This window comes from Lonchura striata, chromosome 2 (assembly GCF_050655825.1).
Source record: "Lonchura striata isolate lonStrDom1 chromosome 2, ASM5065582v1, whole genome shotgun sequence".
NCBI lineage: Eukaryota > Metazoa > Chordata > Aves > Passeriformes > Estrildidae > Lonchura > Lonchura striata.
In genome coordinates this window covers 149,047,973-149,070,834 of record NC_140704.1, presented here as the reverse complement: position 1 = coordinate 149,070,834, position 22,862 = coordinate 149,047,973, and the positions used below count along the sequence as shown (strand labels likewise).

Here is a 22,862-nt window from a genome sequence, read left to right as displayed (position 1 = left end):
ATTTTAAGGCGTGAGCATAAGATTTTTCAACTCTGGTAAATAGACTTTATATCTACATAGAAGCATGTCCAGGACTTTGCCAACACCACCTGTGCCAGGACCCCGCTGTCGCCATCCTGGGCTCAGCCTTTCCCAAGGGGGCTGCTCGGTCCTTGGGCAAGCCCTTGCACACACTCCATTCTCCTCGCCGGACTGGTGGAAGCCGCGGCTCATCGGGGAAGCGGGACGCGGGTCAGAGCCGCCGGCTGCTCTCCAGCCCGGCTGCGCGGTATCGGCGCGGAGCCGCCTGTGCTGCGCGGCCGGGCAGGAGGCGGCCCGGGCTTGCGGGTGGGTGTCGGGGCTCCCTGGGGATACCGGGGCTCCCTGCTCGGCCCGGGGCTCCCTGCTCGGCCCGGGGCTCCGTGCCGGGCCGCAGCCGGCGCTCACCGCGGCCGGCGGGGCAGCGCAGCGGCGGGCGGGGCCGGGCGGGCGGCGGCAGCACCGCCCGGCGGGCGGGGCCGGGGCTATAAATCGCCCCGCGGCCGCGGGCGGCGGAGCGAGCGCGGGCGGCAGCGGCGGCGCAGGGACAGTGGCAGCCCGGCAGGTAAGGCAGCGCCATCCCTCTTTCCATCCCTCTTTCCATCCCTCTTTCCATCCCTCTTTCCATCCCTCTTTCCATCCCTCTTTCCGTCCGCCCATTCACCCACCCCCCGCGGACCTCGCGGTCCCCTCGAGCGCGCATCCTTGCATCACCCTCCTCCTTTTTCTTAAACCCAAGTCCCTCTCCCCGTGGCTCCGAGCAGGTCGCTGCAGGGGTACCGGGTGGCTCTCAGCGGCATGGAGGTCCCCGAGCCGGACCCCGGCCCTTCCCGGGAGCGGGGGCGGCTCGGGATGCTGCTGCCAAGGTCCGAGCTCCGGGGAAGCCGCGGGATGGGATGGGCTGGCTTGGAAAACAGCCGGGAAGCCGAGGCACAATACTTTCCCTACGGAAGTTGACCACTGGTGATTGTTCGTGTTTCTCGGCTCTCGCAGCTCTGTGCTGGGCTTGGAGCACCGGGCAGCGTGGCCCCGTGTCCGGTCTGTTGTCTCAGGGGGTTGTTGTCATCGTATGTGGCGACGGGCACAGTTCTCCACCCGTGCTGGGCTCGGAGCACTCGAGGGGAGTGTGGAGGTTTGCGGTGGAGGGAGAGCCACGCACTGGGCTTGATGAAATGAGGGATTTCACTTCTGCTAAGGAGGAGGTTTTAGTTAATGCTTTTCATCATCAGGTTTCCTATGAAACATTTGCAAGTTGGCATTGCTTGCTGCATAATTCACTGTTTCACAAAGATCACAGTGCCCTGTTTAGCATCCCATCCTCACAACGGGAATGCAGATAGAAGTATTTCGCACCTACGTTATTTTGATGATTTTCTTTCTCTGGTTTAAATAGGAGCTGTATTTTGAACCTAGAAAATACAATTGTAATGACATAGAAGAGGTCAAAGACAACCTGAAGTGTTCTGTCCAGGTTCTCTGCATGATGTTTTGATTGTTTTGCTTTCTTCTGGCTTTTTATCAACTTTTTTTGTGTGCATCCAAGTGTGTCAAAGATACATAACTACTGCAAAACTCACTGTTGAGGTCAAGCAATGGAAATAACCTGTAAAGAGGAGCTATCAAGTGCTTCAGGTAAACATCTGAGAAGCCTGCCTTGTTTTTAGCCTTGGCTGTTCCGGGTATAATTTGCATCAAAACTTCAGCCAGTGGCATTAAGCAGTCCACTTTGAACTTGCCTCTGCGAACATATTTTGTGGTTGCTTTTTTTTGTTTTTTTTTTTTTTTTTTTTTTTTTTTTTTTTTTTTTTTTTTTGTTTGATTTTTATTTTTTTGTGGGGGGAGGCTTTTTTTGTTTGGTTTTGGAATTTTTGTTAGGCTTTTTTTTTGTGTGTGTGGATTTTTTTCCTGTTGTTTATTTTAATTTTGTGGTCTTTTAACCAGAGTCTAATGTAGTTTGACATAGAATGACTGTGTTTTTATCACAGGTACTTGAGTAAACAGCAGGCAGCTAATGCTGTATGATGTTCCATGCACAGCAAGAATTTAATGACTTTGGACAAAATACTAAAGCTTGGAGTAGATGCAGCACAAACAGTGGTTCTCAAAGGCTTGTACAGTTCCCAGGGTACTATGTGTCCCAGGCCCTCAAAGAAGAGTAATTCATGAATGTATTCAGGAGGAACTGGTGTAGGTTTTTATATGGAAAACACAGATGCCGTGAAAGCAGGTTTTAATGTATTAATGATGGACTCCTTAGGGTTTGGCTTTTATACATAATATTTTTCAGTAAAAACTGAACAGATGCCACAGCATAAAGGTTTGGGGACCTGAAGGCCTCAGCTTCTGAGTTCCTTGCACAGCAGAAAACTGAATGAGTTTGATTTCAACTTTGAAAACTTTGAACAGAAATTTCTACAAGTACTGAACTGCGAGATCACAGAATGGTTTTTGTTGAAAGATTACCTATTTTAACATCCCTGCCATGGACAAGAACACCTTCAACTAGACCAGGTTGCTCAAAGCTCCATCCAGCCTGGCCTTGGCCACTTTCAGGGATGCAGCATCCACAGCTTCTCTGGGCAGCCTGTGCCAGTGCCTCAGCGCCCCCACAGTGAAGAGTTTCTTCCCAATATCTAGCTAAAATTGACCTTCTTTCAGTTTAAAGCCATTCTCCCTTATTACATGCTCTTGTAAAAAGATGAGCTCTTCCCCTGGGAATGGGCACTGCAAAGTGACTGACCTTGAACCAGACTGGGGAAGAAGGGTCTAGACAAATGAGGGTTTGCATTTGTTTCCCTTAGAAAGAAGGGTTTGTGTACTTATTTCCTGCATTCATTGGCCTTTTTACCAAGATGACAGCAAGATAGAGATGTCAAAGTGTCAGGTGTCCACAGAATTAGGGAACAGCCAAGGAAGTGTCACCCTCTGCTGAGGGAGGGCTGCCACATGCATGCCTGTGTTTGGGAACCAGCACCTGGGCTACAAGCTCTTAAGGTTTTCCGTTTGTGTCCTCCACAATGGATTTTTTTATTCTTGCCAAAAGGAAAAGAATACTAGAACTGGAGCAGACCATCTGGGTAAATTGTATGAATGCTCAGTAAAACCAGCAGGATTCCCCTATTGTCCTTCCCCTAGTGGGAGGTATTCTGCTCTTTGGATATTCCTTTTTGGACTATAACAATTACACGGGGAGATTACAGAACACCTTTTGCAGCACTTTGGCAAGGGAACCTGATCCTTAGAGGTAGTTATAAGGCAATTAAGTCATTTGCTCTTGTGGCTCAGATGAGATTAGTAGTGAAGTGTTGGGAGAAAAATTCTTTGATTCAGATTTCTAAGCCTAAGTGATTAATTTCTTTGACTGAAGTACAATATAAATCTTCTCATGACCATCTTAAGAGATTTTGACAAACTTCTAGCTTCCCACGGAAAATACTGTTTTTTCACTTACCTCGTTAGAGCACAAAACATAGAGTATATATGTAATGAGACATTGCCTGCTTTTGTTGTCTCAAAATAGACAAAGAGTGACAGAAAAGATACAGAAGAGGTGAATCTGGCTTGAAGCTCTTCAGAATGAACATGAACAGAAAATGCGAAACTCTCAAAAATAATACAAATTCTAATTGTGGTGCGTCAGCAATGTGTACATCATGTGCACAGCTGGAAGGTTAAGACAGCAAAAGCCTGTTTGCTGTCAGGGAGAGCAGAGCCTGGGAAGCAATGGCCTGGCTCAGTTTGGGTCACAGCACTACACAACACGAGTGGCTCGCTCTAACTGCCCATGGTTTGATCCCTTGGAAGGAAAACCTTCCAATGTACAGAAAATGCAACTGCTTAGCATTAACAAGGATGAAATACTGGTTCTGGAGATGAAGTAAAACTTCCAGATGACTTTTTAGATCTAACTTTCAAGTTCTGTCACAGCACCTAGAAATACAGAAGTACAGAATACCATAATTTTTGTCACTGTTTTGCTTAAAAGATGGCACTGCCCCTGGCTTCAGCTTTAGGTGTGAATTTGAATATCTGCCTAAAGCGGGATGGTGCTGCCCCTGAAGCTGCCTCTGTGGAGAATTTCCCTGCACAATTGAGGGGGGCTGAGCTCCAATTTCAGCAGCTCATCATAAAATCATAAAGGGCTTAGGTTGGAAGGGACCTTAAAAACCCTCTAGTTTCAACCCCTCAGCCATGGGCAGGGATGCCACCCACTAGATCAGATTGCTCAGGTCCAGGAGCAGCACTTATCCCTCTGCCTTCTGTCAAAAGCTTTGTCCCAGAAGTTCCAAGTAAATTACTTGCCACAACTGGAAAGTTAGGGGAAATAATCTGCAACTGTTTCAAAGACTGAGAGCAAGGCAAACTCATTTTCAGGTTCAGTGGTGTGTGTTCCTATGGATGACTAAAATCTGGGTTAGACATCTTGGAAATCAATGGCTGTGAATATAATGGCTATTGAACTTGGTGTTTCTCTCAAATAGTGGCAGCTTTTTTCCCCATCTGTGTCACTTCCAGAGTCCTGGGTGTCTTCAGTGAGGGACAGCCAGTGGGAGGTAATCCCTACTGTTAATTTCCTTTTGCTGTGGTTTTTAAGCAGCAGTAAGAAGCCATTTAGAGCTTTTCCTGAATGTGTTCATGTGTCACTAAAGTGTTATTATGACATAATTAAACCCAGTGCTGAGAGTCCATGTGAATCAGTGCCATTATTTGGCATTTAATCCAGAACAAGTGTATAGAAAAAAATTAAGCCTGAAATTGTCCAAGTGTCAGACCTGAATGTGCAAGCTCCTGTGTTGGATGAGGAGGGTGATGAGTTTAGTTTTACTTTTATCTCAGGGCTGCTGCAGGTTCAGGCCTATTTTGTTTCCCAGCTGGCAAGAGAGTGTTGCCTTTGGATAATGCCCAGGAGTTTGTCGTCAGAGGGGGTGTTCTCCATGCAGAGGTGCTCCATGGTGTGCTTGCTGATGCACAGCTGGACTGCCTGTGCTGAAATTTTCCACAGCTGCATCTCTTTGTGCTAAGCAGGATGTGTGTCAGTTTTGCAGCTCTTATTTTGTGTGGCTGATCACGTTTCCTATGTTTCTTTTGGGTTTGGGGCTGCTTCCTTTCAGTTAGGTGTCAAAATTTTAATATATCTTTTTCATCTCTCAAGTTTTTTCCCTTGGTAGCTGGAATTTAGTCAATATGGATCTTCCTTTTCAAGACCTGTTTTTAGAACTGGGTATTCACAATTTTTTGAAGTCATCAACTGGTTGCTTCCTGCCTGACCTAAGTATAGCTTCAAAAGTATAGCTTTTTCAGCTTGTTTTCTACCATGGATGTGTAGGGCCAGTCTGCTAGACCTGTACAGATGATGCAGAAATTAGTGGAAACACCAAACATTAGGACTTAGTGCAGCGTGAAAACCCAACTCACTGCAAAACAAATCTTTCCATTTGCTTTCAGCCATTCCTTGGGTGGTTTTTGTGTGTGTATGGTTTTTCTGTCCTTGCCATTTCACCACTCTTACAACCTGACTTTAAGAAATTCTGAGTTTTAGAAAGCACAAACTAAGTAATAAGGATCTTAAACTCTAATGCCCTCATGAAGACTCTGTAGATGGAGGCAATGTGACAAAAATGTGGTAACATCTGGTAGTATGTTTACTGGTAGGCATAATCTGTAATGGAAAAGTAATCAGCAAAGTAGGATGCAACTTTCAAAGGAACTTTTCTTTGTGAACACAGTACACAGACATCCAGATGGGAAATGCACTGTTAAAGGAAGGAACAATTGCTCTTGCTGTGGGTTTTTGGGTTGCTTCCTTCAGGAAGCTCGTGTGCACCCTGTCAAACTCACGATGTCATTTTCCTGCTGCTGTAGTTCTGGAGTGCTCTAAACTTGCTTTGCATGTACTGTAACATATCCCTAATAAATTTTAAGATGTATTTTTATCCTTTGACAAAGTTGTGGTGTTTTGGACTATGGGACTAGCAGTAGAAGCACTGCAGAATTTTATGATGACCTTTTATATTTTCTTTGCTAGATGATTCAGTTTAAAGCATCATATTTTCCCCATGTGAAGCACTATGAATTTTATGATATTTTACATAAAAACAGTGCTATATAAAAGCATTGTATGACTCCAACCCTTCTTGCAAACACAACCTGAAAAGTGAAAAGGAAGTTCTCTGCCTGTGATAGGCACTAATCTGGAGTGTATATGGGTAAGGCTTTGAAATAAGTAGTAAGCTAAGGATGGTGAATTGCCTTTTGCCCACTTTGAAGGATTTTGAAATGGCTTGTTTTGAGGAGCAAGGAGTGTTCTGGTGCTGATTTAGACACTTCCTCACCAGTGCCACTTGTTGTGGCACAGTCTGTGTGCTCAGTCCTTAGGAAGATCATATTGTATATTTCCAGGCAGTGGAAGACTTTTGTCCAGATGTAGTCCCACATAATGCAGCATGTGAAAATGCTTAAATTTGGGTAATTTTATAAAGGGACTTGCTTGGGAAGAATGAAAGATATGTCTTAACACAATGGCCATTTGTGCAAAGTTTGAGTTCAGATTAAGCTCTAGAAGGCTAAAGTTCATCCTAGAAAAGCAAATTGACCATGCATGGGAACAGAATAATATCCATAAATTATACTTTTCTCCTCAACAAACAAGCAAAAACCCTCATGCACTCATGATGGAAGTGCCCAGACATTTTGGCAGGGGTTAGAAAGAGAACTTGTAATAGCAATGACCAAGCAATTTTGATAGGTTGTAGAACGAGTCATCTGTGTACTCAGAAGCTGCAACTTGTATAGTACAACCTCATAAATAAATGTAAAATAAGAAACATCATCAGCCTTAGGTGTGATGCTTTGTAACTCAAGTCCTCATCGTTGCAACATCAATGTGACAATGCAAAACTTATAAAAAGAACCCACTATATTCTTGCAGGGGTGCAACCTAGAGAGGCAGACAACATTCCTCATCTGTGAGTATGCTATGAACCTCTCCCTTCTGGAATAATCTCAGTATGTTTTGCCTCTAACTTTGACAGAACCACCCACTTGTTGAAGCGGCTGCAGCTGGGCAGCGGCTATGAGCTATTAAAGCATGGCAGACTGAGAATGGGAGGGGGCAGGGAGCATGCCCTGACACTCGTGAGCTGCAGGAACAATGGCTTTTTTCTTGTCTGTTTAGACTGTAATCTTTGTGGCAGAAGCTGTGTCTTCCATATTATGAAATATCTGATCTGCCCCCTAATAACATTTCTGCTATAACCTCTGTCCCCAAAGCCCAGCCCCACACCCCAGTACAGAGCAGGTGTCAGGTCCTGGATCAGTGCCTCACCTTTAATCTTTGTTTCAGACCCTTGTGCGTGGTCAGTGGAAGGAGCAGTGGGGTGGATGCAGAGGGCAGTGGAAGGAGACAGGTTGGCTGGCAGAGTGGGTGTAAGGAAACAAAGCCTGGGAAAGCAGCTGATTGCTGTTCATCCTTTACACCCTCCAGTGCTGCCACCCGTGGCCTGGAGCCCCCTTAAAGCTAAAGCACAACACTGGCACCAGTGTGAATGGGAAAATCTGCCTTTTTAAACATCATCCAGTTCCAGCCCTTCTTTCCAGGCCAGACTGCTCAAAGCCCCATCCAGCCTGGCCTTGAACACTTCTCTGCATTATCAGACAGAACCATTTGTTACATGTGTGACCCGAGACAATTTCAGGTAAACATGAATTTTTGAAGGTTTGTAATCTGTCCCGCATGGAGCTGTGACGTTGTAGTGCAGGTAGCATTAGGGATTGCTACAACAGGAAAAAGCCCTAAGGCATTTAAATCATTCCATTCCCCTGCCAGCTAGGAAGAGAGAGCTGGTTCATTATACTGGGAGGGGGTACACAGCAGGGGTGTCCAGCAAAGCAGTGATGGGGACAGCAGGGTGTCCTTTGGCCAGCTCACCAACCCTTCCACAGGCAGCTTCTACTCCTGTGAACATGGAAGGACCTCAAGCTTTCTAAGGAACATTCTTCATGGCATCCCACAGAGAGGGTTGTGCAAGCTGCATTGCAACAATTTCTTGCTCAACATCTGTGGGGTAGGCAGAAGGGCTGCTTCCAGCTCCCTGTGTTTTGGTGCTGCTCTCTGGAGTTGCCAGAGGGTTTTGTGGATGGTGACCAGCTCCTGGAGTGAGGGACTGGCAGTTTCAGGGCTGTGTCTGATCCTGGAGTGACCGCAGCTGAGCTCTGTCCATCAGCCACTGGGGCCTGTGGCATGAGTGGAGATGAGCTGGGGGAGGTGGGCTGGAGCTGAGCCTGGAGATCTCCTCCCTCACTGCAGGAGAGTGTCCCAGGTGCTGGCAGGTGGGGCTGGGGGAGATGCTGTGACTCCCCAGCTGTGCCTTAGTGCTGGGTCAGCTGCTGCTCTGTCCCTGCAGCTGTCTCCCTGTGGCTTCACCTGGCTGTTATTGGCACAGGGCTTGAGTCCTTGGCTGAAGGGTTTTGGTTTCCTAATCAGATTGATTAGCACATAGCATAAGTGTAAAGTTAAAAAATGGTTAGAACTTAAGGCTCTTGGGTTTTTGGCTTGAAAAAAAAAATCACTGTTATGTTACTTTATTCTCCTAACAACCTGCATTTGTTTTATTTTCTTGGATGCCAGCTCTCATTTTCAACTAGAGTCATCATGAAAACATGCTGGTTGAGTATCTCACAAAGAGGATTGAAAGAAAAGTAAAATGGTAATGAAATTGAGTATCAGCAGTGTACTGTGCTTGAAGAGGGCCAGGTGATAGCAGCTCTCAGGACACCTGTGAACTGGAGACCACCAGGCAGCATAACTTTCAGTTTCCTGATAATATTTAGGTTAATGCTTTGATTTCTGACCTTTTCTCATTTGAAACTTCAGGCTGTTTAAGGGTTCTGCTTGCAAACTTCCTTTGTCTCAGGTTATTAACTTTTAGTTGCAAATGGAGATAATGCGTAACCGGAGGCTAAGGAAGCCCGGAGAGTCCCAGGTAGTTGAGTGTCTTCAACTTTTGACACTTCCTCCTCAAAATGTTTATTCAGATCCTACTTAAATGTCAAAAGTCATTTGCCTTTTTTAAAGCAGAGAAACTGCTGTAAAAACCTCTTTCATAATTTATTGTGAGGAACGATGACAGAGAAAAGCAGTAACTGAACACAAAGGACCTCGTGACACCAACGCCTGTAACAAAGAGTAGATTAAACAGGGCAGAGTGGGGGCAGATGCTTATGCATGAACTGCTTGGATGCTTGCAAATGAATCATTTGGTTCACAAACAGGAGGATTAAATTTGTGAATTTTGTTATAAAATACCTGAGATGTAAACTGCACTTAGAGATGCATTATGGCCTGTAACCACACATGGGTGCTATGAACCATCTTGTCTTGCTGTCCACTGGTCTCTGTTTAGTTTCTGCTTAGTGGAGACAAGTTGTTTTCCAAGATTGCCTCCAGTTTGCAGTAACCATGTTTATGTTAGGCCAGTCAGACAAGTTTACAGCATTTACTGTTAATGACTGGAAGAAGTCTAATTGGGTGTGGAAGGCTCAAAGGCTGTTTGAGCCTTGCAGTAACTTTCCTTCATTGTCAGGTGCCTGAGATGCTTGGTTAGTTTTTTTAATGTGGATATTTACCCATTCAGTTTTTCAGGGCTTTGGAGACATTTTAGGTCTCTCCATCCTTGTCTCGTCTTTGCATCATTGTTCTGGGAGCTGCTACAGGTGCACAAAACTCAACCACTCCTGTCCTTCCTACCTTCTTTGGTGACAGTGAAGAGGAACTAGTAGCTTTCAAGGGATAAAGTGCAGAATGATGTGACTGGCTTGGAAACACCTTTCACCTGTGGTCCTGGAGCACAAGTTTCACATGGCCCCTCTCTCCAAAGAGAACAGCAGCTCTTGGGAGCTGGGGCCCTCAGTGCCCACAGCTGTTTCCCACTTTACCATTAGAAGCTCATGAGCATTTAATCCCACATGCAAAGTGATTACTGTCCCTCCTGCTTGATCAGCCTGCAGAGACGAAGATGCCATCAAGATGCTCTGATTACCCTTCTACACACCAGTACTCAAAAGCAGAATAATCTCTGCTGCCAGTGTTTAAACAAGCAAATTTGAGGAAATTACCTTCTTTATGAAACTCTCAGGCAGGAGGCTTTTGTTGCTCTTTGTTTTCTATGATAGTACATAAATAAAAAATGGTTGGGTGTGAGGACAGAGAAATTCTGTAGAGGTGGTAGCAGTTCCCCCAGGCCCTTCATGGATGTGAGGCCGCTGTGTTTGATTATGCACCCCATGGCACAACCCTGTATGTGCCTTCAGAAATAGGAAGTTTGAAATGGGGGATCTTGGAACTTGTTTTGCTGCTGTGCTTGAAATTTGGTTTCACATATGCATACCTAATATTTGGTATTTACCACTGCAGCATTGCAGGGGTCTGAGGGTGGCCTGATGGGTGCCTTCTTGGCCTCTTTGCTGGGATCTCCGTTATGCAAAGCCAGGTTGCACATTTATCCTGTACATTCTGCTACCAAAACAAATCTGTGGCAATGATTGTCCCTCCAGCAATGATACATAGGGAGAGGGGAAGTATTCTGAACTTTTAATATCAAAATAATCAGGCTCTGATAGAAATTCCTGAGCTACTAGCCAGTCCCTGTAGTGGTTTTGGAGCAGTGGGATTGGGCTGGAAGGGGTGCATAGAAAAGCCTCTGAATGAAATTAGACAACACAGATTGCTTTACCCTACCCTACACCTTCCTTGCTTCCTAAAGTCTGATGCCTTTCCTACTACCTGGCAAAGGTAGATATGCCATCACTTTTAAAGCATTTTGCCACTTCAGAAGTGTTTTAAGCATTTAGTTTTATCTTGGAAGTATAATTATTTTAAAAGATGGTACCTGGGTACAGGGTGGTGGGTGGCCATTGGGTGGAAGTGGCTTGTCCTGGAGAAGAGAACTTAGACCTCTCAGCAGGCTGAATTGGACAAGCAGAGTGAAAAAAAGTTGTTTTTCTCCAAGCTGGCAACTTTACACTATTGCTTCCAGATATAAATGAACTTTGTCTTTGGAAGGCATCTGTGAGGGAAGTGCTTTGAAATGTGTATAAAGGGATGCTTGTATGGTTATCTATTTAGGAGAGTTATGCAGATACGTTAGCTTTGAGCTGCCCTGTCACAGAACAGAGGGCAGCACAAAGCACCTATTTAGAAAGTCTAAAATTTGTGCTGAACAAGGGTGGTACAAAGCCACTTTCCCATCTTTCTCCTTAGAAAATAAGATGTTTTTTACAGTGCTGTCAGATAGCAGGGCTTTGTTTGCCAGCTCTTGTGAACAAACAGTGTGTTGTTATCCCGCCTTGACGCAAGGTTGCTGCTTGGTAGGAATGTTCCAGGTATTCCTGATGCACAGAAGGAACACCCAGAGCATGGAAATGTCTGATCTGAAAACACTGTGGCTCCAAGATATGGTATCTTTCCAAAAGTGGGAACCTGGTGAAGGTAGGGCTTTTTTTCAGCAAACTTGGTGGCAGTCATGCAATCTGCTGGTCAGTACTTCCTAATGCCGGCTCTTTCGGAAACACAGAGCAACAACTTTGAACTATTATGAAAACAGGATTGTTTTCAAGGCTATAAAAAGAATCCATCTTGTTATTTTTTTGGCACAGTTTTTTTGCTCATTTGTAGTCAATGCTCTGAGTCCCTGAAAATCCAAAACTACCCCATGTAAACATTTCTATTCCACAAACATTTCTATTTGTTCCCCGAGCCCCTTCTTAGTGGAAAACTGCAGGGGCCTGGCTTCTTACTCTCCTCACCTTTGGGCAAACCACAGAAAAGTCTCTTGCACTTCTAATCTCTATTGCAGAATTAGGTGCAATATCAAGGTATTTGTCTTAACAGGACTTGCTGAATTAAAAACAAAAAGCTCTTAGGTGCCATTGCTTGTGAATCTTTCAATCTCCAAATATTGCAACAGCATTTCTTTTTCCTCTCTGCTGTGCCCAATGTCTCACTGTGTAGAATGGCAGACTACATACATGGCTGTAATCACAGAAACGTGTAATATTTGCTAAAATGTCACTTGCGTATTTTCAAAGTTTTGTGGGTTTTTTTTTCCCTGCTTATTCTTAATGATTAAAATTAGTAACAGACAAAATACAATGGAAAACCTGGAGAAAAGGGTGAATCAGAGTCAGTTGGGTCTTATGATTTTTAAAGTACCTCTGATGTCATCTTGTGAATTTGAAGTACTGCTTTGTACCCCTGGCAGTGGGGTTAGTTTTGGTTCTGTCTTCATGCCTCAACTGGTGGTATAAAATATTAATGAAAAATTTCTCTAAGCTTAAAATCCACAGACTAATTTTTACCCAAAATCTCTCTAATTGCATAGCTAGCAATAAGAGCTTCTAAAATCCAAAGCTATTTGAATGTGAATGGACACACCAGTTTTTCCACCATTAACTCTTTTAGTCTTGAGTGTGTCCATTTGTGGCTTTCTGCAGCATCCAGCTGCCCTGCAAACTGTCACCAGAGCATCTTTGCCCAAGGACAACTGCATTGAGTCAACCCTTGGGGCAGAGTGAAAAATAATGCTGCTGCCACTGCCTGGGTGCTCCTGTGGGCCTCACAGCCCTTCCTGAGCCATCAGGTTATTTATGTAGACAGCATGATGGGTTTAAATCAGATTTAAGTCAGGAGATGGGGAATTATGCTTTAAAGAATCAATGTAAATTGTGTTCCGTAGTTCTATGCTTATTTTCAAAAATAATTGAAATGTGTTCAGTTACACTTAATCAAGATTTCCTAAGTATTTTTCAGGCTTTTGACTTGCTTTGAGTATTCTTACTCATATGCTTTACTTAAGACTATTCTAAAATTTTCTTTAAAAATAAATATTTAATTTGTTTTATAAATGTGTAGATGGACAAAATTGGAAATTTATTAAAGATGCCCAAACCCCACATGATATGCATTTTTCTATCAGACTAAAGGAGATGTAATAAAAAGACTTTGACTTCTGTACTTGCTGCTGCAGCAGTTCTAGGATCTCTTTTGAGAGCTGTTCTTAGTCATTCATTAGAGTGTCACAGGGAACAGCCCTCTGACTCTGGTACCTTATCCTTGTCAAAGGAATGAGAAGTCTGTCCCAGTCTGGACAAATGCAGAAGGTGCTCTGCACCTGAGCCATGACCTCTGACTCTGTTTGCCTTGGCAATCACCTCTCCTGCAGTTTGCTGTGTCTGTGCTCCCAGTTAAGCTTCCTGCAGCTGGGGGCTGGACATCACAATGCCAGTCCTGTCCGAGAGCAGGATACAGCAGTCTTGTTCCTTCCTTTGACAATTCTGAAAAAGCATTACTGCATGAATCTTGTTGGTGTCCACTTAAAGGAGTATCTGATTTTTATCTGTCCTGAAGAATGGAGCACATCAGTCTGGCAATAAAATGATGCTAATATGTGTCCAGTTTGATTTTTCTCACCGTAAAAATCTGGGAGATAGTGAGGGAGCCTTGTATACCCTTAAAAAAAATGTTTTCGGAAACAACTCTTCCAGCACATTTCAATAGGTAGTCATGCAGATTTGACTATGTATTCTTTCACCCATGCAATGACAGTTTCCATGGTTTTCTCTGCTGTCCCTACCCTGTTTTCTTCAGCATTCCCTGCTTTGAAGCTGCCAAACTTCTGTTTGATCTTGCAGCCTTGGTATTTCTTTAATCTCATATTGTGCAGGAGTGTGTATATAAATAAACCAGGGAGGCATTTTACAAGAGATTTATAATCTTCTTGCAGAGGTCTTTTAAACTATAACCTGAAAGAGTGGGTCATTGTGGGGGCTGGGTGGAGCAGGATCTTTACTTGTTCCTGTATTTAATCTTTGATGCAAGCTGAGAACAAATCTCTTTTCCTTTTTGCAGATATCAGCTACTGACCATGTCAACAGAGTTCCAGGATGCTCACCTTGCAGAGGTGAAACCTCTGGTGGAAAAGGAGGAGGTAATTAATCTAAAGATTTTTAGAGCTTCTGTGTTTTCTGTCAGGACTGCTTTTTGAACTGCAAGTGTGGGCTTAGATTATTTTGGACATGTTGTATGGAAGAAGAACAGAAAAACTGGAGATTAAATAAGAATAGTTCATTGGGTTGGCTTTTTTTAAAAAAAAAATGTAAAACTGGCCCTAATTATTCTTGTTTGGTTTTGTTCTTTTAGTGTGATGGTGACATTTTTTCTTCTCAGAGTAATAACAGCTCTGGGGTGTCTTTAGCTGTATCAAATGATGCCAATTGGGCAGTCTCATGTACATGCCTCAACAGCTACACATTTCTCAGTGTAAAGACAGACTTTGCTCTGTCAGCTGCCTCTCACAGAGAGAGCCTTTACATTTCATTTGGACACAGCTGAGTCCAAAGGTAGTGCTGAGCCCCTTCTTGTCCTGAGTGCACTGAGCTATGAGCTACAGCCAGCTGGGAGTGTACAACCCACAGCCTGTTGCAGCCACTGGAGTTGCAGCACAGAAACAACATAGCTTTTTCTTTTTTTTGGTGACCTTTTTATACTACTTTCCACTCTTTATTGGACTTTTTTTTTTAAAAACAAAAACCCTATCAACAGCATCTGGATTCAGTGGCTATCTGACTCTTCAGTGGTAGTTATATGCTGTGCTTTGGTATGTTCATGGCAAAAAATTCACTGTAATATGAGAAGAAACATCTCAACATTTTCTTGAAACAAAACAAAGATTTTTCTCTTGTTCCCACTGACATTTTTTCTTGACAGTCATGTATATAAATATGCTGAGTTTTTTTTGGTCTTATACACTAGAATTCATTGCTCTATCTGCTGCTTTCTTTTTTATTCCCTCCCTCTTTTATTTAAACACTTCAGAAAATAATTTCCACTTGTGACTGCAGTGAAATGGCTAGAGAAACTTTAAACACAGCTCCTTTGCCAAGGACATTGCATGAAAGCAGAGTTTGTTTGGATACCACTGAATGCAGCGCTCAAACTTTTCAGAAACTAAAACCCCTTTTTAATGCCCATATTGTTCAGAACTACCAAAGCAAAGCTGATTCTAAGCAGAAGTCCTGTTGGTACTGAAATACCTTTGCTTCAAAGTTCAGGAATATCTTAAAATACTGATTAACTTCTCAGGTTTCTGTAGCACATAGGCCAAAAGCTGGAGTCTTCACAAGGAGCCCTATATGCTTATGTTCATGATGTTACCTTGAATTTTGTCTGCATGAAAGAGCTAGGACAGAGTTTGATTTTGTCTGTGGTGACTTTAATGTAGATGAAGAATGTTAATGTTTTTTGAGAAAGTGGAAATGCTTGCCCTGAAGGATGCTCAGCACATAGTGAGATGAGCAAGGGAGCTGGTCTTGAGTGGGTTATTGGGTGAGGCTCTCTGGAATTGTGTCCTGGCTTGTTGTGCTTGGGTTTCTGTTGCAGCAAGATCTTTGTTCCTGAGCAATGATCACCCTTATTTCATATGCTGTTGGTACAGGTGCCAAATATACTTATTCCTTTCAGCTCTGGGTCCCACAAGAGCAACAGTGGCTGAAATGCTGTGTTTAAAAGATCTTGAGACCAGCAACACAGCAAGAGTGAAACACAGCATATTGTCTAAAGCTAAGGCTGTGCAAAATTATTTCTGCTCAGTCAGATCTTAGGGAGTTGTCTGCATGTCCAAGACTATCCTTAATTGTGTAAAAGTCACAGCTGTGAGATTTACACATTATACTGCAGTGCTTTGAGGGTCCCTTAAAACAAAGCTATGGTGCTTTTGACATCTGTCCTCAATTTACCAGGGTCTCTGAGGTTGAGTGACCTCCTTGCCCGGATTCTAAGCTTTCCTTTTTATCTCAATATTATTTTTCAAGCTTTGGCCTTTTGCACTTTATGCTGCAAAGTGTTTGCTTGGCTGCTCTTCCCTCTGTTTTAAGCCCTGCAGTGAAAATAAGAGTTTGAGTTCTTTCTTCTCCCTTAAAAAAAAAAAAAAAAAAGTAACTCTAAAAAAAAGTAACTTCCTCCTTTGAAGCTATAAGCCTTGTAAGCTATTGGAGGTGGGGAGGTTCTCCTAATTCCTTTCCTGGTGGAGACCCATGACAGGTGCAGAAGATTGTCAGTAGCAGCTATGGCAGGTGTCAGGGTGGAATGGACCTCTCCGTGTCCAGACACCTTCCCAAACACTGCAAAGACTAATTTTGGCCAGAATAAGACCCTTCCCACCTTCCATACCACATAACCAAGTCCCAGTAATGACTGCTTAACTGAGTTTCAAGTGTTCAGTGCATTCTTGAGCTGAGGCTTCCCATCCTAGGCAGGACTGAGGCTGTTTGCTGTCCCATGGCTACAGTAAGTGATGCAGAAAAGTTCGATTTTACTGCTCCTTGTGATTGTATTGCTCAGAAATTTAACAATAACTGATGTTGCACCAGATTTTGGCCTTCATTTTGCTGGTCTGTAATCTAGTATTTTACTGCTTTCATTTCTCCATGAAGATTAGTGGGTTTAAAAGCTCTTGGGTGAATTTTGATACTCACCAGAAGAGCTTTCATTGAATGGGCAGAGAGAGCTCTCAGCTGCAGGACTGGGGGGCTGGAAAACATATCCAAGCATAGATTTCCATAGCTGTTAGTTACTTTCATTAATGCTTTCAAATCTCTTCACAGGCTATCACTCGCCTCCTTCCAGACTTCGATGTTCAGGCAAGTAAAGCTATTATTCTTTCTTTTTAATTTTTTTAATTTTATCTTTTTCTTTTTGCACAAGGGGAGATTGAATTGACATTTGAGAAAACAGTGAGATGACCAGAAGGGCCTGCCTGCTTGCCAGGAATGCTGTTACTGTGGGAGAGGGGTCTGAATGGGGCTGTGCTGTAGTGATGTGAAGGGGACCACAGGGGGCCTTTTCAGGCTAGAACTGAGAAAGTTTCAGTCAAAGGGGGTGGCTGGTTTGCAAGCAGTTCTATTCTTGCTAAGAGAATGAGATTCTTCAGCAGTGGTGGTGAAAACAATATATTCCCCTCCCACATGGACACACACTTCCTCCAGTTAATTTGCTTTCATTAGCAGTGTGCATGCATTTCCTCAGAGGAAACGTTCCTCTGGATGCATCCCACTATACTGTTGAAACTTTCCAAAATATTCCTGAAGCCTGTGGGCTGGTGGAAGGTGCTAAGCAATCAGTATTGTCAGCAAAAGGAGTGATGGTATTTCTATATTTTTATTTAGAGACAGAGCATACAAGTTCATAGCACAGCACTAGGTCGCATGGAGGCCCTTCACTTTCCCTGAGTGTCATGCTTTTGAGAGATGACTTGGTCACTCTCCTGGCTCTGCTTATTTTATTGCCATTTGGGCTTTTGACTGAGAAGTTTGTCCTTGCTGATTCTTAGCTGAGGCTAAGGAATTGCATGGCTGCAGGAGCCAGGCTGGAATGAGCTGGGCTGGAGATCAGGGAGGGTGTAGATGCCCTGATGATCTGTGTAAGTGCTGTTTTCAGACTGCTGAGGATAAGGATTGTGTACTGAGAAAAGAGACTCACTGGGTGTCTCATTTTTATCCAGGTGTGTAGAAATGGAAGCAGACTGTGCAGAACCAGGGAAAGCTATTAAATTGTTCTAGTCTCTGTTCAGGTCCTTGAAGGAAATAACCCTTCTCTACTTTATTACATGTTGTGCTTCATTAGCACTTGTCTATATATTTTCATTCAATGTTGTGCCAGTTGCTTAAAAAATACAGCACAAATTTGAGACTTTTCCTTGGAAACCAAGTGAGACAGCTATCTTAGCTTTTTTTTCATTTTTCAATGGTTCTTCTATAAGCAAAGCTGTAGTTTACACCAATACTGCATTTTCCCTCTCATTTTTTTTTCTAATGAAATCTACTGCCTGAGGTCTTGATAAATGTAATTTAAGACTGTCACCATACAGCTTCTTGCAGGACTGTGCACAGCATGAGAGAAGCTTTCCCTTTGGTTCCAGATTGATCACTTGGTCTATGTAAATTGAATCCCAGATTAAGTCTGCTAACAGGAATACTACAGTCTTTTGATTAAGAATCCAGAAGTGACCCATATTTAATTTCTATTCTTGGAATAAGTTACTTGGTTTGTAAACCATGTGTATATATAGATTTTTTAACTTGCAAGATCAAATTCTCTAAGCCTTTTTGCTTTTTTTTTTTCTCTCCATGTTTTGGATTAACTGTCGCTAATCCAGAGCAGTGGTTCTTGTCATTTAGCCTGGTTCTGCCAGCTCTTACTTTTTTTAATGATATGTCTTTTTTAAGAGTTTAATCTTTAGTTGTTCTAGTTCGGGAAAAATGTGGAAGAACAGTCTCAATGCATTTTGTTAAGAATTGTGACTGCAAAGGAGATTTGGCTTTGGTCCTTAAAGACACAAGTACCTGTGTTTCTTTAAGGTCTTTTGTGGTTGTTTTGTGGGAAAAGTGGTTTGGAACTGCTGTGAGAGATTTGATTGTTTAGTTCATTAGAGAAATTCCTGTATGGCTCTAGAGGACCCAGGTCACTCAGGACTGAGGCTGAAGCCTGCTCTTAGTGAGCAACCTCTCCCATGAACTTCTTGGGAAGAGGATGGACCTGGCCAGGGAAGGAAGCTATTGGTGCTTGGCAGGATGGAGCTCCTTATTTAATGCCTGTGCATGGGTGTGGGCGTCCACCATGTCCACTGCATGTTCCTCCATCCTTCTGGGAACCAGCTAAGCAGTGTTCAGTTAATTACTGTTTCTGCCACTAGTGAAAAGAGTTGTCTATGACATGCTTTCCTTCCAAGAGTAAATTTTACCTAGTTACTCAGATTTGGAAAAAATAGATTCTTACTTCACATGCAGTTCTAGACAGACTGGAGCTAAACACAGCTTTCCATTTTTAGAGCAAGCCACTGTATAGTGGTATATTGCCCTCCTGAAAGCACATGTTGCAAGACATGTGTGTGGTTATTCTCCAGAAAAAAATCTTTGAAGTTACCAGGGGATGGCCAAGACAAGAGATGAAAGAACTGGCAGCTCTGAGCTGTTTCCAGTCAGCAATTTGTGTGTTACAATGTCTGTGGCACCCACCTGAAAATTGAAGTAAAGGTCTCCTGTATCTCAAGCAGAGGAGTGTTTAGGATAATTGATGATAAATGGTGCAGGGCACTGTGCCCTGGGTGGCTTTGTTGTCTTCGTGCCAAGCACATTTTAATTGCATTTCCAGTTTGATGTATGTGTGTAGTGTCTAGCTCAGTAGCTCTGGAGCCAGTGGAGCCCTGGCTCCTCGTCACTGTGCATGTTCATCCTCCCAGCTCTGTTTCAGTCCATCAGGACTCTGCTTTCTCAGTCACTCAGCAAAACTTGGAGCAGTGTGGCAGCTGTAGGGGGCAGGTCTGTGTTTGTCCCTTGCACTCGTGGCCATCTGTATCTATAGGCAGGAAAGATCCATTTGTGCTTTACTTCCTCCTCCTCTTGCCTGTCCAGGGAGAAGGGAAGAGCTGCAAGGGGAGATGAATCAGCTGATGCGGAGGGCAGGAGGGCTGGGATTCCCGGGTTTGGGGCGTTGCAGGATGCTGTGTGGATTTCCTCACCCTTTGGGACACTGAAGAAGGAGATGGGGTGGCTGTGGTTTGCATCACCAGAGTGGAGCAGAGCAGGGTGACCCAGTGCTAATCGGACTAGGAAGAATCCCTGGGCAGAGCTATCGCAATGACCTGCGTCAGTTCCTCCTGCCAAGTCTTTGTTCTTGGCTTCCACCTTAGCAGGGTCACATCTGAAGTCATCATCCTTATTAATGTACCAGACTCACAACCTTTTCTTAATGTTGCTAATTCAGAATAGAAACATTAACAAATAAAAAAAAAAAAGAAAATTGGAAATGTGGGCATTGGGGTTTTAGGAAAAAACATGCATAAGATGAATTGAAATTTTATTTTAGAGTAAAAAAAGCTGTTGAGAAAATGCTAAAGAACTTCAGAACAAAAAAGGTTTGAAATTCAACATTGAAATAGCACATTAAAATCTTAAATAATTTTAATCTCCATGAAATTGAAAAAGAAAAGTGAAAAAATAGCTTATACAGGTATTACTATAATAAAGTCCTTAAGTAATATGAATCTAAAATATACTATCTTCTAGACATTTAAAAGCTATTTAAATCTTCTTTAAAAGCTCTGTAGCCTTCTCTTGCCTCAGTTCTAAGGCAAGAGAAGGGAGGTGTATTTAACAGTCATAATATTATGAATTAAAATGAAAGCATGAGATTGTAATTGAGGATTAAGTATGTTTGAAAGCTTTAAAATAATCTTGATGGAATGCAGTATTTTACTGAAAATATAAAACATGATGTATTTAGCAAAATGTGCAGTGTTCACGAGCAGTTTTCCTTTTTAGGTGTCTGAGATATTTTGGTTGTGTATTCCGTAGTTCAGAAAATGACTTGTTCATAAACATGTTTTTCAATCCATGTCTTACCCAGGGTGGAGGGGAAGGCATAAATGAGACCTCCTGTGTGATAACAAATTGTCTTTCCCTTCAAACCTCATGAAAAAATAAAAAGGTCACTTGAAGCAAAAAATAAAATCTATTTAGGATTTACCAGGTCCTCCAAACTGAGACAGCCTCCCTTAAATTGCATGTACTGAAAGTATTTTTATGTGTGTGTTTAGTGCACTGAGATAAGACTACCTCTGTTAAAGTGAGAGATGTGAACAGATGGTGTGTTTGTCTTTATCCTTCTATCGGATTAGTGTACCTTGGATTTTTTTTTTTTTCCAAGATAGTGTTTTAATACAAATCAGTTGGTGAAGAGCCTCTTACTATAATGTTGATGTTGATTGGGATGTGCTGCCATCTGTTTTCAGTGCTCTGCATTTTGAAAACATCCATCCCTACATCACGTAGACAAATCTCTTGATCTTTAATAGGATCAATAGGGATGGGAAGTTGTTGATGTCACCAAACAAACTGGTTTGAATTGATTGTTTTTTAGAACCTTGTGTGCATTTCCCATTAGGAATTTGTGCTATGGGAAATCAGCAGAACCCTATTGAATTAGGGGAGTCTCACTGTGACAATAATGAGTAATTGAGCCAATGGTTAAACTGACTATGTTGTGCCACTTATTGGGAGCATGGTCGCCTGTTGTCTCTGAACTATTTTTAGTTGACACTGAGTTTGAACTAGAGTCAGGTTTCTGGTTCTGGAGGTGTTATCTGTGGCGGTCAGTGGGATGTGCAGGTTCAAGGCTTTGATTTTATCTACCATGAACAGACTTCTTCTTTCATGTATGAAGGAGGATGATCCTGAATATTGAAGGTGCTCCCTGCAAAGAAAACAGGTTCTAGACTTTCACTGTTGTTACTGGAAGGCTCTAGCAATAAAATCTGGTTATATGACATGCCTATTAGTCTCTAACTGAGGAGAAAATAATTTCAATATTCCACTCAGCAGGAGGTGTGTTACACAATAGTGCTTACTCTCATTACAGTTCTGAGGTTGCCAAATTATTATTTTTTTTAATTAGCTGAGTGTAAAGGAGTAGAATGTGGAAAATATTAATTGCCATCATTATTTATTTCAGCTATTATTAATTGCTATATACTGGCACTGCAAATTTCTTTAGGAGCATTGTATAATGACAGTACCCAAATATATATTAATGATGGGGAATGTTACTGGGGCCCTGAGCAATCTGATTTAGTGGGTGGCATCCCTGGCCACAGCAGGGGGTTGGAATTAGATGATCTTTAACATCCCCTCCAACCCAAGCCTTTCTATAATTATATTTTAATGGTATATGTTAATAACCTACTCAGTGTATAACGTACAATACTGTATTATCCACCAAAAGCTGAACTTGATTATATTAGTGTGGTGATGTAGGAATCCTTTAAACTAAATGGTGCTTATCTACTTTGAAAATACTAGGTATCAAACATTTAAAAGGCCTTGGTTTTTTTGTTCAGAATCACTGTGACTTACACTATTTTTTCAGTCTTTTGCATTTACTGGAAGTTTGAATCCTGGCTTTTAGGAAATAATTCAATTCTGACTTAATTTAGTGTAAGTTTGGAGTGTTTCAGCATTTCAGGTAACAAAACGTGAAATGAAGATAACCTTCTCAAAATCTGATGGAAACAGTAACAGGAAAGACTGTGCTAAATCCCAGGTTTGAAATTTGGCACTTTGTACATCGTGTGGCAGGGACTTAGTTCATCTTTGGTGTCTGACCTCTGAGTACATTCTTCCCCTGGTCAAACCTGGCTCAAATCCTATTTAAGAGTGACATCCTCATGATTTAGTCTGTTTTGGTTCCCCCAGCTGGGCATTATGGGAGTCATAAGCCTATGTAGGAGAGCAGCTTGTCTATATAACCCAGTTTCCTGCTGGGGCAAAATAAAAACCTGCCACCCGTCCTCTGTTTGACTCGCTGGATTTGTCACCCTGTTTTGCCTAAGGATGGTCCTGGATGTGGAAGACACAGCTTACCTGATAAGCAATGCAGTGAGTATGCAGAGGAATGAGTCTCTAAGGAGATAAAGAATCTGAAAATTAGAGTTTTGATGGAGTGTAGTTCAGAGAGCAGTGATGCTTAACTTGCCCTATGTACAAGGGGGGATAGAGCTTGACTCACTGCCTCAGCTGTAACTTTAAACTGATGGAATTGTGTAATTTGAAGGAAAATAGATGAAATGTAGGGTGGTGTTGACTAGAATACTTACTTGCAACAAAATGTGAAGTGCATTCCTTGTATCAAATTAAGGAGTTGAGATTTTAGATTTAATTATTGCCCCAGATATTGGAAGGTAATCAAACCTTTTTAAAAGGTTTTTGCAGAAGCTGTACACCTCTGATTTCTACAGCAT

At 42.6% G+C, this 22,862-nt stretch overlaps 1 protein-coding gene across 3 annotated transcripts in view; it reads left to right on the top strand.

The window, feature by feature from the left end:
• Window positions 1–532: 532 nt before the first annotated feature.
• Window positions 533–22,862, top strand: part of NDRG1 (N-myc downstream regulated 1) — a 39,528-nt gene continuing 17,198 nt past the window's right edge. Inside the window, exons 1-3 of one of the 3 annotated variants that reach the window (XM_021542386.3) lie at window positions 533–583; window positions 13,922–14,000; window positions 16,675–16,710. In XM_021542386.3, the coding sequence (XP_021398061.3) occupies window positions 13,938–14,000; window positions 16,675–16,710 (99 nt within the window). In that variant the 5' untranslated portion in view covers window positions 533–583; window positions 13,922–13,937. Of the gene's footprint in view, window positions 584–1,411; window positions 1,651–6,951; window positions 6,984–13,921; window positions 14,001–16,674; window positions 16,711–22,862 lie in introns of those variants that run through there. The other 2 variants (XM_085572580.1, XM_085572579.1) reach the window with 2 other exon arrangements.